The sequence below is a fragment of the Mirounga leonina genome, unplaced genomic scaffold (genome assembly GCF_011800145.1).
Source record: "Mirounga leonina isolate KUSES-001 unplaced genomic scaffold, KU_Mleo_1.0 Mir_128, whole genome shotgun sequence".
In the NCBI taxonomy this organism is placed as follows: Eukaryota; Metazoa; Chordata; class Mammalia; order Carnivora; family Phocidae; genus Mirounga; species Mirounga leonina.
In genome coordinates this window covers 24222797-24237181 of record NW_023270320.1, presented here as the reverse complement: position 1 = coordinate 24237181, position 14385 = coordinate 24222797, and the positions used below count along the sequence as shown (strand labels likewise).

At 41.8% G+C, this 14385-nt stretch overlaps 1 protein-coding gene across 1 annotated transcript in view; it reads right to left on the bottom strand.

Moving 5' to 3' along the window:
• Nucleotides 1-233: 233 nt before the first annotated feature.
• MTNR1A (melatonin receptor 1A) overlaps nucleotides 234-14385 on the bottom strand; it is a 36944-nt gene continuing 22792 nt past the window's right edge. The window contains exon 2 of the mRNA XM_035003837.1: nucleotides 234-1102. Coding sequence (XP_034859728.1) covers nucleotides 234-1102 — 869 coding nt within the window. The remainder of the gene's footprint in view (nucleotides 1103-14385) is intronic.

Below are 14385 nucleotides of genomic sequence, written 5' to 3'. Positions count from 1 at the left end.
CTTGAATTAACATGTAACTCTCTATATGTTCTGGATTTCTTTTCATAAGCAGAATTAGAGACTTATTCAAAAGGCTGATAGCATATGAGCTCATAAACGAGAGGCAACCTCTTAGAAGTGCAAGTTTTCTCAACTATGCTGTGTTTCTAGGCATCTGTCAAGAAGGAAGCAAACATGAAAATGAGTAAGACCTTGAGCAGTGTGTGTATATCTTGCCAGCAGTGCTTTGTATTTTAAACAGAGTCCACTTTTATTAGGTTATTGTTGATCATTAATGGAGAGGGTTTGCACTTAACCCTATGTGCTGCATCATTCGAACTATCCACAAAGAATATTCTGGCTGTACACAGTGAGACTATAATCCTTCTGTATTCCTTTCTGAAATTTTGGTTCAGTAGTCCATATATAATTGCATTGAGGCAGCTGTTGAAATATGCCATATAGTAACTGGCCACAAATAGCCACTCTGGGACCCTGGGCTCCATGCTGACAGGGTCTGAAGCCACGGCGAGCCCGATAAAGTTGAGAGGAGCCCAACAGATGGCAAAAAGGACAAAAACCACAAACATGGTGACAAAATTCCTCAAGTCCTGTGGTTTCATTTTGGGTTTATTGTCAGGTTTCACCCTCCATCTGACCTGAAGAACCAGGATCCATATTCTTAGGTAACAGAAGATGACTATGGTCATGGGAACTATGAAATGGAAAACCACTACAGCTATGGTGTATGCTGAACTGATAGACTGTGCAAAGGTGCAGGAGTAGATCCTTGGGTCATACTGCAGGGTTCTGGTTCGCAAGTTGGGCATGACCGCCACGAGCGTCAGCATCCATATCAGGAACACGTGGCAGAGGGAATTCTTGTTACTGTACACCTTGTCGTACTTGAGACTGTGACAGATGTAGCAGTAACGGTTGATGGCAATTCCAGTGATATTGAATATGGAGCCAATGACGCTGAGGCCCATCAGGAAACCACTGACTTGGCAGTGCAAATAGCCCAGATTCCATCCATTGTTAAATATAGATGTCAGCACCAAGGGGTATGGGTAAACAGCCACCACCAGGTCTGCAACTGCAAGGCTCACCACAAATATATTTCCTAAAAGAGAAACGTTTCGGAAGTACAGGTTATCACCAGTTTTATATGGATTGCATGGGTTTTCTTTCAAAGTTATTATTTTTTTAAAGAGCTGTTTCTGCACCTCCGGGAACCTGGCATCACAGCTACTGCGATATTACAACTGAAACGGAGGCCACTTTCGTCAGGAAGCAAGCCCCCTGTTGCCCCTCGTCAGACCAATTCTCCTGTTCACAAATTCCTGCATTCCTAAGGCAAGGCATAGTCCATGTTCAAAACTGTTGTTTATCAAACTGTTTGGTTGCTGTTCTTGGACAGCAAGGAATCCTCGACCCTTGGTACAATAGTTAAGAGAAAAAGAGTTTTTGCATCGACTGTCTGGGCTAGAATATTGACTTCACCCCTTCCTAGCTGTCTAACTGGGGCAAGTTATATTATCTCACCAAATGTCAGTTTCCTCTTCTGTAAGATGGGGTTAATGACAGTACCCTCTTGATAAAGCTATGATGAGGACAAATTGAGGCAATCTGTGTCAAGTGCTGAGCAGTATCTGTCACATAAGTGCTCAGTTAATGTTGTTGGTATTCTACAACACTCTCACCTCAATCCAAAGGAAAAGGTAGAAATACTTCTAGATTGCATAAAGAACTTACAGTATAAAAAATTAAACCCTAAATATTTTCTATGTTAATATAATAACACATTTGAAAGTATAAAAACAAGGAACTCTAGTCAAATTTTCTAAGATAGTCTGCAAAGTATGTTCTTTACTTTTGTAGCTCATTTGCCTTAGTTTCTTACTATTCCTTCTGCCTTCAATGGCTCTTCTAATTTTTAAAATGCTACCCATTTTCCCAAATCCATCTTAAATGGAAATGCCTCAAGCCTTTACTTATTTGCCCAAGTACATGGAAGACCTTCCTCTTTCGCACGCTTCTAAATCACTTTATTTGTACCACATTTAATTTAGATTAAATTGTAATAAATTTCAATAAAACCTATTAAGTGCATTCAGTAGGTACTGGGTAAACAGGAAAGAACAGACAGGGATCCTATGATTCTCAAACTGAGAAAAAATTAAAAGAGAGAAAGAAGTGTAAGAGTATGTGTAGAAAAAAAGGGAGCAAGGAATGGAGTGAGCTAGGAAGATGTGGGGAGGAACATTCCAGGAGGAGTGACCATATATTTTGCCTTTTATTATATTTATTCGTAAACTTAAGTTTCCTATATTTCTATACCATAATACCCTAAGAGTGTGTCCTCCTTGTAATCGGATCTTGAATAGTAGTTCCCAGTGAGACTTTTGCTCAAATGCTTGATGGCAGATACTAAATTGTCATCTCCCAATATCTGAAATAAAACCACCTTTGTATCTGAGGTTCCTATTTGATTAATTTTATTCCACATCCCTCCAAAAATTGCAAAGAAATGAAGTAAAAAAGCAGATGTGCCTAAAAAAAAAGGGAAGGTTTTGACATATAGGTAGGAATTTCAGATAAATTGTTGTAAAAACAATTTCTTTGAAAACTGGTTACATGAGACCAAATGAAAGCAATAAAAACATATTTATTTTTCCCCACAGAACAATTTCAATCACCAATGAAATATTTAAATTCTAAAGTGGTTTTGTTTTAATGAATTTTTAACTCAAAATGCATAATACTTAAAAAATACTTATAATATATGAAATTCAGCTACATCGAAGCAGTCCATTTTTACCCAGAACGCTATGATGACAAACTGACATAGATTTATTTTTAAATAGCTTAAAAATAAGATCTTAAACAATGTCATAGATTTCTTTCATAGCTTTAATCTTCTGTTCCATTTAGTTTATAACAATTATGCTTCTTTTTTGTTCAAGTCATTACATTAATTAAATCATTAATTAGTTTTCTTTGAACTAATCCCCTTTTACAAGTGTCTGGAGAAAAAAAAAATTAAGCCATAGACTCTACTACACAGATGTGGCTATCAGGTAACTCAGCTGGAAGCTTTATCATATCTGCAGGTGTGTGTGTGTTGGGGAGGAGGAGGAATGATAAGAGTAATTAACTTCATCATGATTATACACATTATAAAATCATCTCTTCTATCTCAGCTCTATGTACCTCCAGATAGATAGCGATCTATCCTTTTTACAGGCATCCAACACTCCCTACAACCAGCACAGCAATGCATTCTGAAACTTAAAATAATTTCTGTTCATGGCTACCAATTCCTTTTTTTTTTTTTAAGATTTTATTTATTTGACAGAGAGAGACACAGTGACAGAGAGAACACGAGCAAGGGGAGAGGGAGAGGGAGAAGCAGGGGGAAGGGAGAGGGAGAAGCAGGCTTCCAGTGGAGCAGGGAGCCCGATGCGGGGCTCGATCCCAGGACCTTGAGATCAAGACCTGAGCCAAAGGCAGTCGCTTAACCGACTGAGCCACCCAGGTGCCCCTAGCAATTCCTTTTCTGTTGGATTTACTTCCAGTCCTTACCACAGAGGAATTATGGACTCCTAGGATGTTAAGATTGAGAGGAATATTAGTGATCATGCAGATTAATTTCTACTTTTTAGAGATGAGGAAAACAGAAATACAGAGTTAAATTGGATGAAGTCATACAATTAATGCAAGACTGCAACAATGCTGTTTGTTAATGTTGCTCAGTGCATTTCCTTAAGAAAGTTCCTGTGGCCAGAAATATGTGAGTGTTGGATATTGGGCCCTCTGGCCAGGCAGGCCCGGGCTTAGAGCCTCTTCAGGCATAATTCCAAAAAAGCATCTTAGAACCAGAATGAGGGGAAGGGTAGGCAGTTCGAGGTCTCTCTTCTGGTAACAAGAAGAAACAGCTGACAGCCTCACAGTGACTAAAGACACAAGCAAATTATAAAATGCTGAGCAAACATTCATTCTGGTGAAAAAAACCTTAAATTGTAGGGGAAATATGGCACAGATATGAATAAAATCAGTTATTAGACAGCTGAAAGGTTGCCTTGTCTAAACTGCTTCCTTCGGAACTAGTCCCGGGACTTCCCTCTGGGAATGGCCAAAGCAAGGAGCCATTGCTTTTCTAAGTATTTCTCTTCTTCTCACCATCTTCCCATACCTCAAGCTATTAACAGTGCCCATGAGGGCAGTGACCATCTGAGATGTCTTTCTCCCCCTCCAATAAGACCTGGCATCGAGTTATATCTTTAAACAAAATGCAGAGTGGATGTATATTGTATGGACTAAGCTGAAAGGGTGTTTGAATGCAGGGTTCCAGGGTCATGTTCCCCAGCAGAGACAGCTGCGTGAGATGTAAGAGGTGGAAGTGAAGGGCAGTCAGGCTCTCTCCGCATTCCGAAGCCGGTGTGCATCTCCAGGCACCATGGCAGCTCTGGCTCTTTGACTCCTATCCACTGGCCTGCAGTGATGGTGGAGATGGGGTGGGGGGAGGTAGGGGGCTCGGGGGTGCAGCGTGCCCACAGCTCCTGCTCCTTCTCTGAGGTCCACCCCGGCTTGGGGAAAGTGAGAGACTGGCAGGAATTCAGTTCATCCTCCTGGGTTCCAGTCCTTCCTCCAAGGTTCTCCTTGCTTTCCATTTTGACATCCATTGATTCTTCTCAGCTGCCTTATCTATGGACTTGAGGCTTGTGATGGTTAATTTTATGTGTCAACATGACCAGGTCATGGGGTGCTCAGAGAGCTGGTTAAACATTACTTCTAGATGTGTCTATGAGCGTGTTTCCAGAGGAAATTAGCATTTGAATAGGCCTGGTAAAGTTGATGTCCTCTTCATTGTGGGTGAGCATTATACAGCCCATTATGGGATTGAATAAAACAAAAAAGTTGGAGGAAAGGGGAACTCACTCTCTCTGCCTGACTACTTGGGCTGGATACCAGTCTTCTCAGCCTGTGGACCGTAACTGACATCATAGGTGCTCCTGGACCGTGGACCCCCAAGTGGTGGTGTGATCTGAAAGAGCTCTTATAACTATGTATTGTCTGAGCCACCCGATCATAAAGTTGGCATGCACGGCATCAACTAGAAGTGGTATAGACAAAATCTGGCTCAAGTATATACTGAGGGCCCAAGTAAACTGCATGAGCAAGTGTCACAGATGCCCATGGCCCACATTCCTGCATCACTGCCCCCTTTTTCTCAGCCTGCACCTATGGCCTCATGAGAAGTCCCCTTTGGTCAGTTAATAAGGAAGAAAAAAATCTTTTGGCATGCTTTGCAGTTGGGTTTTCATGATAGGCTGGTGCTGCCCAAAATTGGATGTTGTAGCACTAGGGACAAGGTCAAATCCAGGGACAAGGATAAAGGAAAATACTCCTAGTGCAAAGAACTTTGAACAGAACTTCAAACTGGTTGTTCATTTTGCCTGGACAGAGAGACTGTCACAGGTACATGTTTACATTGATTCATGGGGAGTGGCTAATGGTACAGCTAGACAGTCAAAGGTTGGAAGGAACAGGTTTAGAAAACTGGTAACACAGGACTCTGGAGAAGGGGTAGGAGCACACACCTCTCAGCATGGGCACTGAGTGTGAAAATGCTTGTGTCCCACACGAACACTCACCAAAAAGCAACCTCAGCAGAAAAGGATTTGGTTTTGTTTTGTTGTATTAGCAGAAGAGGATCTTAATGTCACAACCTGTGGACATTAATCTTTCCTCGGTCACCACTGTCCCTGACCAATAAGCTCACAAAGTCATCATGCAGCAGAAATTTAGGAGTTACTAACGGGCCCAGCCACATAGACTACTACTCATGAAAATGATCTGGTTATAGCCACTGCTGTCCTGATGAATGCCCAACCTGTCAACAACAAAGACCAACACTGATACGGCACTGTTCCCCAGGAATATCAGCCAGACAATGGTGGTAGATTGATTACATTGGACCACTTCCATCATTAAAGAGGAAGTACTTTGTTCTCAGTGGAACAGAAGCATATTCTGGATATGGATTTGCCTTTCCTACCCTTAATTATTCACCAATCTGACATCCATAGAATTACAAGGTGCCTTTTTCTTTATGATAAAAACATTGCTCTGACTGAGGAACTCAATTTGTAGCAAGTGAAGCAAGACATTGTGGTAGAATGGCTTATGAAGGTTTAGTTTCAGCACCAGCTGAATGAGCAGAGGGTGATGTCCCCCAGGGTGTAGTATGTGTTATAAATCAAGGACTAGAGTCACAGATCAGAAAATCAAGTGTGGGAATGGTCATTTTTCCTCTCATAATTATCCTAGTGACACCCTAGCAAAATATTTCCTTCCTGTCCCCACAACTAGGTTCTGTTGTTCTAAAGTCTTGGTTTCCAAGGGAGGAATGCTCTACCAAGAGACATAATAGTGGTTTCCTTAAACTGGAGGTTGAGACTGCCACCTGGCTACTTTGGGCTCCTCATTCCAGGGAATCCATAGACTAAGCGTGGGGTCGCTGTCCCAAGTGGGGTGATTGATCCTGATTCTCAAGGGAAAATTGGGTTGTTCCTACCCAGTAGGAGCCAGCGTGTGTATGTCTGCAGTGCAGGAGCTCCCTCCCCTGGAGCGCCCTGGTACTGCCATGCCCTGTGATTAAAGCCAATGGAAAACGAAGCATCCCAATTCAGGCAGGAATGCCAATGTGCCGGAGCTTTGGGAAGGGAGGTTTGAGTCACCTGGACAGGCAAGAAATCTATCTCCCCATCTCACACTGTTACAAAGTTGGGGCCTTGAGTGTGTCTTCATCAGCACGTTTCTATGGCTCTAGCTATCTAGTTCCTAATTTGGTAACCGTTGAATCTGTGTGATGATTTCACCTGAGGACAATGCATTTACTTGTGTGGGCTACCCTCAAAACTCTGGCTGGGGTGCCCATCACTATGGCAAGCTGGTTTCTGGGTTGTTTCTCACATCCTGTCTGTGTCCTAGGCGTTGGAGTAGGTGCTGCCAATACCTTTTCCAAGTGCCCTCTGCCAGGCTGGTGCACTTACTACTGAACTTTGATGAGTCTTGGGTGCCTCCATTTACTTGCAGCTGCCTCCGCCAGAGAATTGCCCTCAGTTGAGTAGACAATGAATGCCCAGTTGACAACAGAGTAGAAAAGGCCAGTCCCTTCACCTTTAGTGGTTGCAACTTTGTGGTCAGATTTATAACCAGAGGCCTCGGCTTGTTGGATCGGGCCAAGTCTAGGCTTCGCCTGAGATCCCATCCTTGCCTGACGCTTCCCCTGCCCTCGGCAGCTTCTCTCACCCACTACAGGTTCCCCCTGAGAGCACTCCTTCAATAAAGCATGAGTAGCGAAACTGCCACTGCCCTGTCAGGTTCTGTTTGTAGGCAACCTAAGGTGGACCTTCAGCTCTGTGATGAGGTTAGGTGGTTTTCTAAAGAAGTCACCCACTTCTTAGAATAAAAGAGGGACCACTTACTACGCTGTCTTACAGAAACAAACAAACCAGCTGAAGTTCCAGACTTAAATGCTTCTTGGTCTTGCTTTTTAGTCTTTTCGTCCTTGCTATTCGTATGCATGCTTCCAACATCAAACCAACATGTGACTCCACCCATGTGCAAAGAAGTCTGTCTCCCTCTGAGACCTCTTGAGGTCCAGGACTGTGACAGCACAGTGCCTGGCACATAGTAGGTGCTCAGGAATGGTTTGCTGGATGAACTTAAGTCTCTAAACTTCACTCATACAAAAGTAGAAATTAGTTGCTTTCTTTGCACTTATTTGCCAGGATGTTAGTTTTTTTTTCAACAGGCCAGTATTCATTCCTTCTTTCATCTTAGCCTGGACTTGAACTTGGAAAGCAAGATTAGAGACCCACTGAATTATTGTTCATAACTTAAAAAATAAAACCCTGGGATGCCTGGGTGGCTCAGTCGGTTAAGTGTCTGACTCTTGATTTCAACTCAGGTCATGATCTCAGAGTTGTGAGATCGAGCCCTGCATCAGGCTCCACACTGAGCGTGGAGCCTCTTTGGGATTCTCTCTCCCCCTATTCCTCTGCCTCTCCCCCCTCCACTCCACTCACACATGCTCTCACTCTAAAAAAATAATAATAATGACAAAATAAATAAAACCCTGACTGTGCCTGAACTGTGCCCAACATCAAACAGAGATAAAGATGTTTAAACAGGAAAACTTTGGCTAGTCTTGAAAACATTTTTCATGTGTTTTACATAGCAAATCCACAGACTCAGATCTAAAAAATTTGGCTTAAGGAAGAATCTATTTATTTTGTACATCAGAGCTCACAGGCAATGTCTTACATTCTTAAATTTCAAAGGACTATATTTGAGAAACTTGTCTTTGCAGATTGTTGAGGCAACGTGGACCTTAAGTTTAGAAACAAACACATCTGCATTCAGATCCTGGCTACGACACTTGTTAAATGACCTTGGGTAAGTCGTAGCTTCCCAGAGCCTCAGTCTCTTAATATGTAATAAATCAAGATAATAATAATGACCATGGTGAGGGGGCGCCTGGGTGCCTCAGTTGTTAAGCGTCTGCCTTCGGCTCAGGTCATGATCCCAGGGTCCTGGGATCGAGCCCCACATGGGGCTCCCTGCTATGGCGGGAAGCCTGCTTCTCCCTCTCCCACTCCCCCTGCTTGTGCTCCTGCTCTCGCTGTCTCTCTCTCTGTCAAAATAAATAAAATCTTAAAAAAAATAATAATGACCATGGTGAGGGTTTGAGAGAGTGCATAGAACACCTTTGGCTTTAGATAATTACTCATTCCTTCTCTTCCACCTTGATGGAAACTGCATATCGTGCTTCTCAGAATGCTCCTCCCCTGGTCAGATAGCCCCGGCTGAGACAACATCTGTCCCGGCAAAGGCTTGCTCCTCCCCTAAGCTCTGTCATCTTGCAGAGCTCTCCCTTAGCGAATAAGCCTCCTTTTATCCTCCTGTCCTTCTGGCTATCAGCCCCTCCCTTCAAACATATCAGACAAGACTGTCCCTCTGTTTCCTTCCCACCTATTTTAAATTTATCTTCCTATAATATCTGGGTTCTACCCACATCACGTTGCTGAAACTTCTCTCCGGTCATCAGTGCCATTCTTCCTGAGCCTTCTCTCAACCTTCATCCTCCTTAAAGTCCTGAAACATAATACCCTATTCATGTAACACCTGTCCACATACTACCACCCTGTGTGAATAGTGGAAGATGCTATGCATGTGGTACTGAGCACATCTACAAACCTCGCTCTGTTGCCTCCTTGACCCCAGTTGCCCCCCTGGCTCTTCAGTCTCTGTATCTCACTGTCTTCCCTGACTTACTCCCTAGCTTGGTGGTGACTCCCTAATACTGTAAGCATAGTTGATTTATGGGTTGTCTTGACTGTTCTGTTACTGTAGCATATGTGCAATAAAAGAGGCTAAGAAAACGTCAGTATATAATAAACAACACACATAACCCTATTGCTCTAGTTCAGTTTTCAATCAATTTTTAAAAGTGTGAAATCCTACCAGGAATTCTTCTCATTTTCTAGATCTGGTTACTCTTTTCTCAGAAGGGTGGTTTTGGGGGATATTTGTAATATGTGAATATCCACATTACAGCCAGATTGATTCAGCCTTTCATCTGTAAGCTAAACACAAACTACTGATGTCTATAGGGAGCTTGGGAAGATGGCAGAGTAGGAGGACCCTGAGCTGACTGCATACCACGTTTACAACTAGATACCATCCACATCCAAGTCAATAAATCAGAGAGCAACCTGAAGGCTGCAGAACAAACTCCACAACTAAATATGGAGAAGTTGCATCTGAAAGGTTAGGAAGGTCAGAAAGGCAGAGAGAGGCTACCTGCAGGAGAGAGGGAGCTGCATATACGCAGAGGGCAGAGAAATGGGCCCTTGCAACAGGGAACTCACTCAGCGAAAACTAATCTCCACAAGGTTTGGCTTTAAAACCAGAGGGGCTGAATTCCATGAGTTTGTAAAACCAGTGAGACTTGGAGCCTGGGGCTTTAAAAGTCAGTCGATTCAGCACTGGGTGAGCCAGGAGGGCAAGTGATAGCCAGGTGGCCACCCTTAAAGAGACAGCAGCCTGCATGAAGAGGCAACATAACAATAGCAGTTTATACAACACTGGGGGCAAACGGGAGACATCGGTTCATAATAATTTGGGAGCATGTTGGGGGACTTCTTTGAAAACAAGGGAGCTGGCAGATGCCACTTTCCTCCCCTGCCCCCCAGCATAAACACAGAGCCACCTACAGGAGGCAGGACTTCACACACATGTCTAGCTTCAGCAGAGGGCTCAAGGCAAATTTTATTAAAGCTCCGCACATGCCCTACCCCATCAGCAGGGCCACAGCTGCCACTGGGTCCAGCTGCTGCTGCATGCCTAGTAGTGCATTCCCAGCCACCATCGCACCCGGTGCCCAGACACTGGGTGCATGGCTACCTCCACACACCATGTTCCATGCCCAGCTGTGCACTCAGCATACAGCCGCTAGCCACCACTGTGCTTCAGTGGATCCAGCATAGAACTAGTGGCCCAATGCAAATTTTGCTAACACTGGTGCCCCACTCCCAAGTTCCCTGCAGACATGTACCCTCCGAGCTGGCCTGCCTGGCATGCACCCTCAGCACTGGCCAACCAACAACAGGCAAAGAGTCAGTGCAGATTACTGCATGGAAAGGAAAAGTGACTCAGATACAATAGGATGTAAGCAACACACTTAGGTCACTCTCCTAAAGGGCCAGGTTTTGGTGAACAGGGGACACTGCACTGCAGGGGACTCTAGGACCTCCTCTTCATAGTCACTACCTTCAAAAGCAGTGTCATAGCTGGCTTTCTTCACACAAAGAAACAGACACAGAGAGGCAGACAAAATGAGGAAAAATTTACTGCAAATAAAAGAACAAGACAAGGCCAAGGCCAGAGATCTAAGCAAAACAGATATAAGTAACATGCCTGATAAAGACGTTAAAGCAATGATCATAAGGATATTCACTGGACTTGAGGAAAGAGTGGAAGACATGAGTGAGACCCTTAACACAGAAATAAGGAATGCCATAACAGAGATAAAGGCTCAATAAATGGAATGAGAAACACACCTGATGGAGTAAATAGCAGGATGGAAGAAGCAGAAGAATGAATTATGACCTAGGAGACACAATAATGGAAAGTAATCAAGCTGAAGGGAAGAGAGAAAAGAATTACACAAAATGAGAACAGAATTGGGTAACTCAGTCACTCCATCAGACATAATAACATTTGTGTTATACGAGTCCCAGCAGAAGAAGAGAGAGAAATGGGAGCGGAAAATTTATTTCAAGAAACAATAGCTGTAAACTTCCCTACCCTGGGGAAGGAGACAGATATCCAGATCCAGGAGACACAGAGAACTCCCATCAAAATCAACAAAAGCAGGGGTACCTAGCTGGCTCAGTCAGAGGAGCATGCAACTCTTGATATCTGAGTTGCAAGTCTGAGCACAATGTTGGGTGTAGAGATTATATAAAAGTAAAGTCTTTATTAAAAAATCAAAAGCAGAGAGACACCAAGACATTTTAATTAAATTTGCAAAATACAGTGATAAAGAAAAAGTCTTAAAAGCAGCAAAAGAAGTCATTAACTTACAAGGGAAAAACGCATAAGGCTAGCAGGAGATTTCTCAACAGAAACTTGACAAGTCTGAAGGGAGTGGCATGACATATTCAAAATGCTGAATGGGAAAAATCAGCCAAGAATCCTCTATCCAGCAAAGTTATCAGTCAGAATAGATAGAGAGAGAGAGTTTCCCAGACAAACAAAAAGTTCAAGACCACTGAACCAGCCCTGCAGGAAGTATTAAAGGGGACTCTTTGAATGGAAAGGAGAGACCCAAAATAACAGTGTAAAGGTAGGAAACACAAAAGCAGTAAAAAAGAATATTTTTGTAAAAAATTGGTCAAGAAGCTAACTATAACATATACCTAAAATGTGGGGAGAAGAGTAGAAAAGAATAAGTTCAAACTAAAATGACCATCAAATTAATATAGACTGCTATATGCAGAGGAGGTTATATACAAACCTCAGGGCAACCATGTATCAAAAACCACTAATAAATATGCAATGAATAAAGAGAAAGTAACCCAGTTATACCATTAAAGAAAATCAGCAAAACATGAAAGGGAGAAAGACAAGAAAGGATCAGAGAAAATCTTCAGAAACAACCACAAAACAAGTAATAAAATGGCAATAAATACATATATATCGATAATTACTTTGCATGTAAATGGACTAAACCCTCCTGTCAAAAGAGAGTCACAGAATGGATAAAAAAACCCAATATTGATCTATATGCTGCCTATAAAAGATTCATTATAGACCTAAAGACACCTGCAGATTGAAAGTGAGGGGATGGAGAAAACTCTATCATGCAAATGGATATCAAAAGAAAGCCAGAGTAGCAATACTTATATTGGACAAAATAAATTTTAAAACAAAGACTGTAAGAAGAGAAAAAGAGGACACTATATAATAATAAAGAGGAAAGTCCAACAAGAAGTTATAATCATAGTAAATATTTATGCACCCAACATAGAAGCACCTAAATACATAAAACAGTTAATGACAAACATATAGAAATTAATAATAATACAATAATAGTAGGGGACTTTAACACCCGGCTTACATCAATGGACAGATCATCTAAACAACATCAACAAGGAAATGATAGCTTTGAATGACACATGGGAACAGATGGATTTAACAGATATATTCAGAACATTTCATCCTAAAACAGCAGAATACACATTCTTTTCAAGTGCACATGGAACATTCTCCAGAATGGATCACATGTTAGGCCACAAAACTAGCCTCACCAAATTCAAGAAGATCGAAGTCATACCATGCATCTTTTCTGACTGACCACAACGCTATGAAACTAGAAGTCAGCCACCAGAAAAAAATATGGGTAGACCACAAATACATAGAGGTTAAAGAACACACTACTAAACAGTGAATGGGTAACCAGGAAATAAAGGAAGAAATAAGTAAGTACATGGAAACAAATGAAAATGAAAGCACAATAGTCCAAAACCTCTGGGATGGAGCATATGTAGTTCTATGAGGGAAGTTTATAGCAATACAAGCCCACCACAAGAAGCAAGAAAATTTTCCAATAAACAACCTAACCTTGCACCTAAAGGAGCTAGAAAAGAACAAACAAAACCTACAGCCTGCAGAAGGAAGGAAATAAGATTAGAGCAATAATCAAAGAAATATCAAAGAAAAGTAAAAAAATATATAGAAAATATCAATGTAACCAAAAGATGGTTCTTTGAAAAATTTATAAAATTGATATACCTCTAGCCAGACTTACCAAGAAAAAGAGAAAGGACTCAAAGAAATAAAATCACAAATGAGAGAAGAGAAATAACAACCAACATGACAGAAATACAATCATAAGAGAATATTATGAAAAACTATATCCCAACAAATTGGACAACCTGCAAGAAATGGATAAATTCCTAGAAACATATAAACTCTCAAAACTGAAACAGGAGGCTGGGGCACCTGGGTGGCTCAGTCATTAAGCATCTGCCTTCGGCTCAGGTCATGATCCCAGGGTCCTGGGATCGAGCCCCGCATCGGGCTCCCTGCTCAGCGGGAAGCCTGCTTCTCCCTCTCCCACTCCCCCGCTTGTGTTCCCTCTCTCACTGTGTCTCTCTCTGTCAAATAAACAAATTAAATCTTTAAAAAAAAAAAACTGAAACAGGAGGAAATAGAAAATTTAAACAGACTGATAACCAGCAAAGAAATTGAGTCAGTAATCAAAAAAGTCCCAACAAACAAAAGGACCAGATGGCTTCATAGGCACATTCCACCAAATATTTAAAGAACAGTTCATACCTATTCCTATACTATTCCAAAAAATAGAAAAAGAAGGAAAACTTCCAACTTCGTTCTATGGGGCCAGCATTACCTTGATACCAAAACCAGATAAAGACACCACTAAAAAAGAGAACTATAAGCCAATATCCATAATGAACATAGATGCAAAAATTCTCAATAAAATACTAGTAAACTGAATCCAATAATACATTAAAAAAAAATCATTCATCACAATGAAGTGGAATTTCTTCCTGGGTTGCAAGGGTGCTTCAACATTCACAAATCAAACAATGTGATACATCACATCAACAGGAAAAAGGATAAGAACAGTATGAGCCTTTCATTAGATGCAGAAAAAGCATGTGAGAAAGTGCAACATCAATTCATGATAAAAACCCTCAGTGAAATAGGTTTAGAGAGAACATACCTCAAGATAATAAAGTCCATCTATGAAAAACCCACAGCTAACATTATCCTTAATGGGAAAAAAGTGAGAGCCTTCCCCCTAAA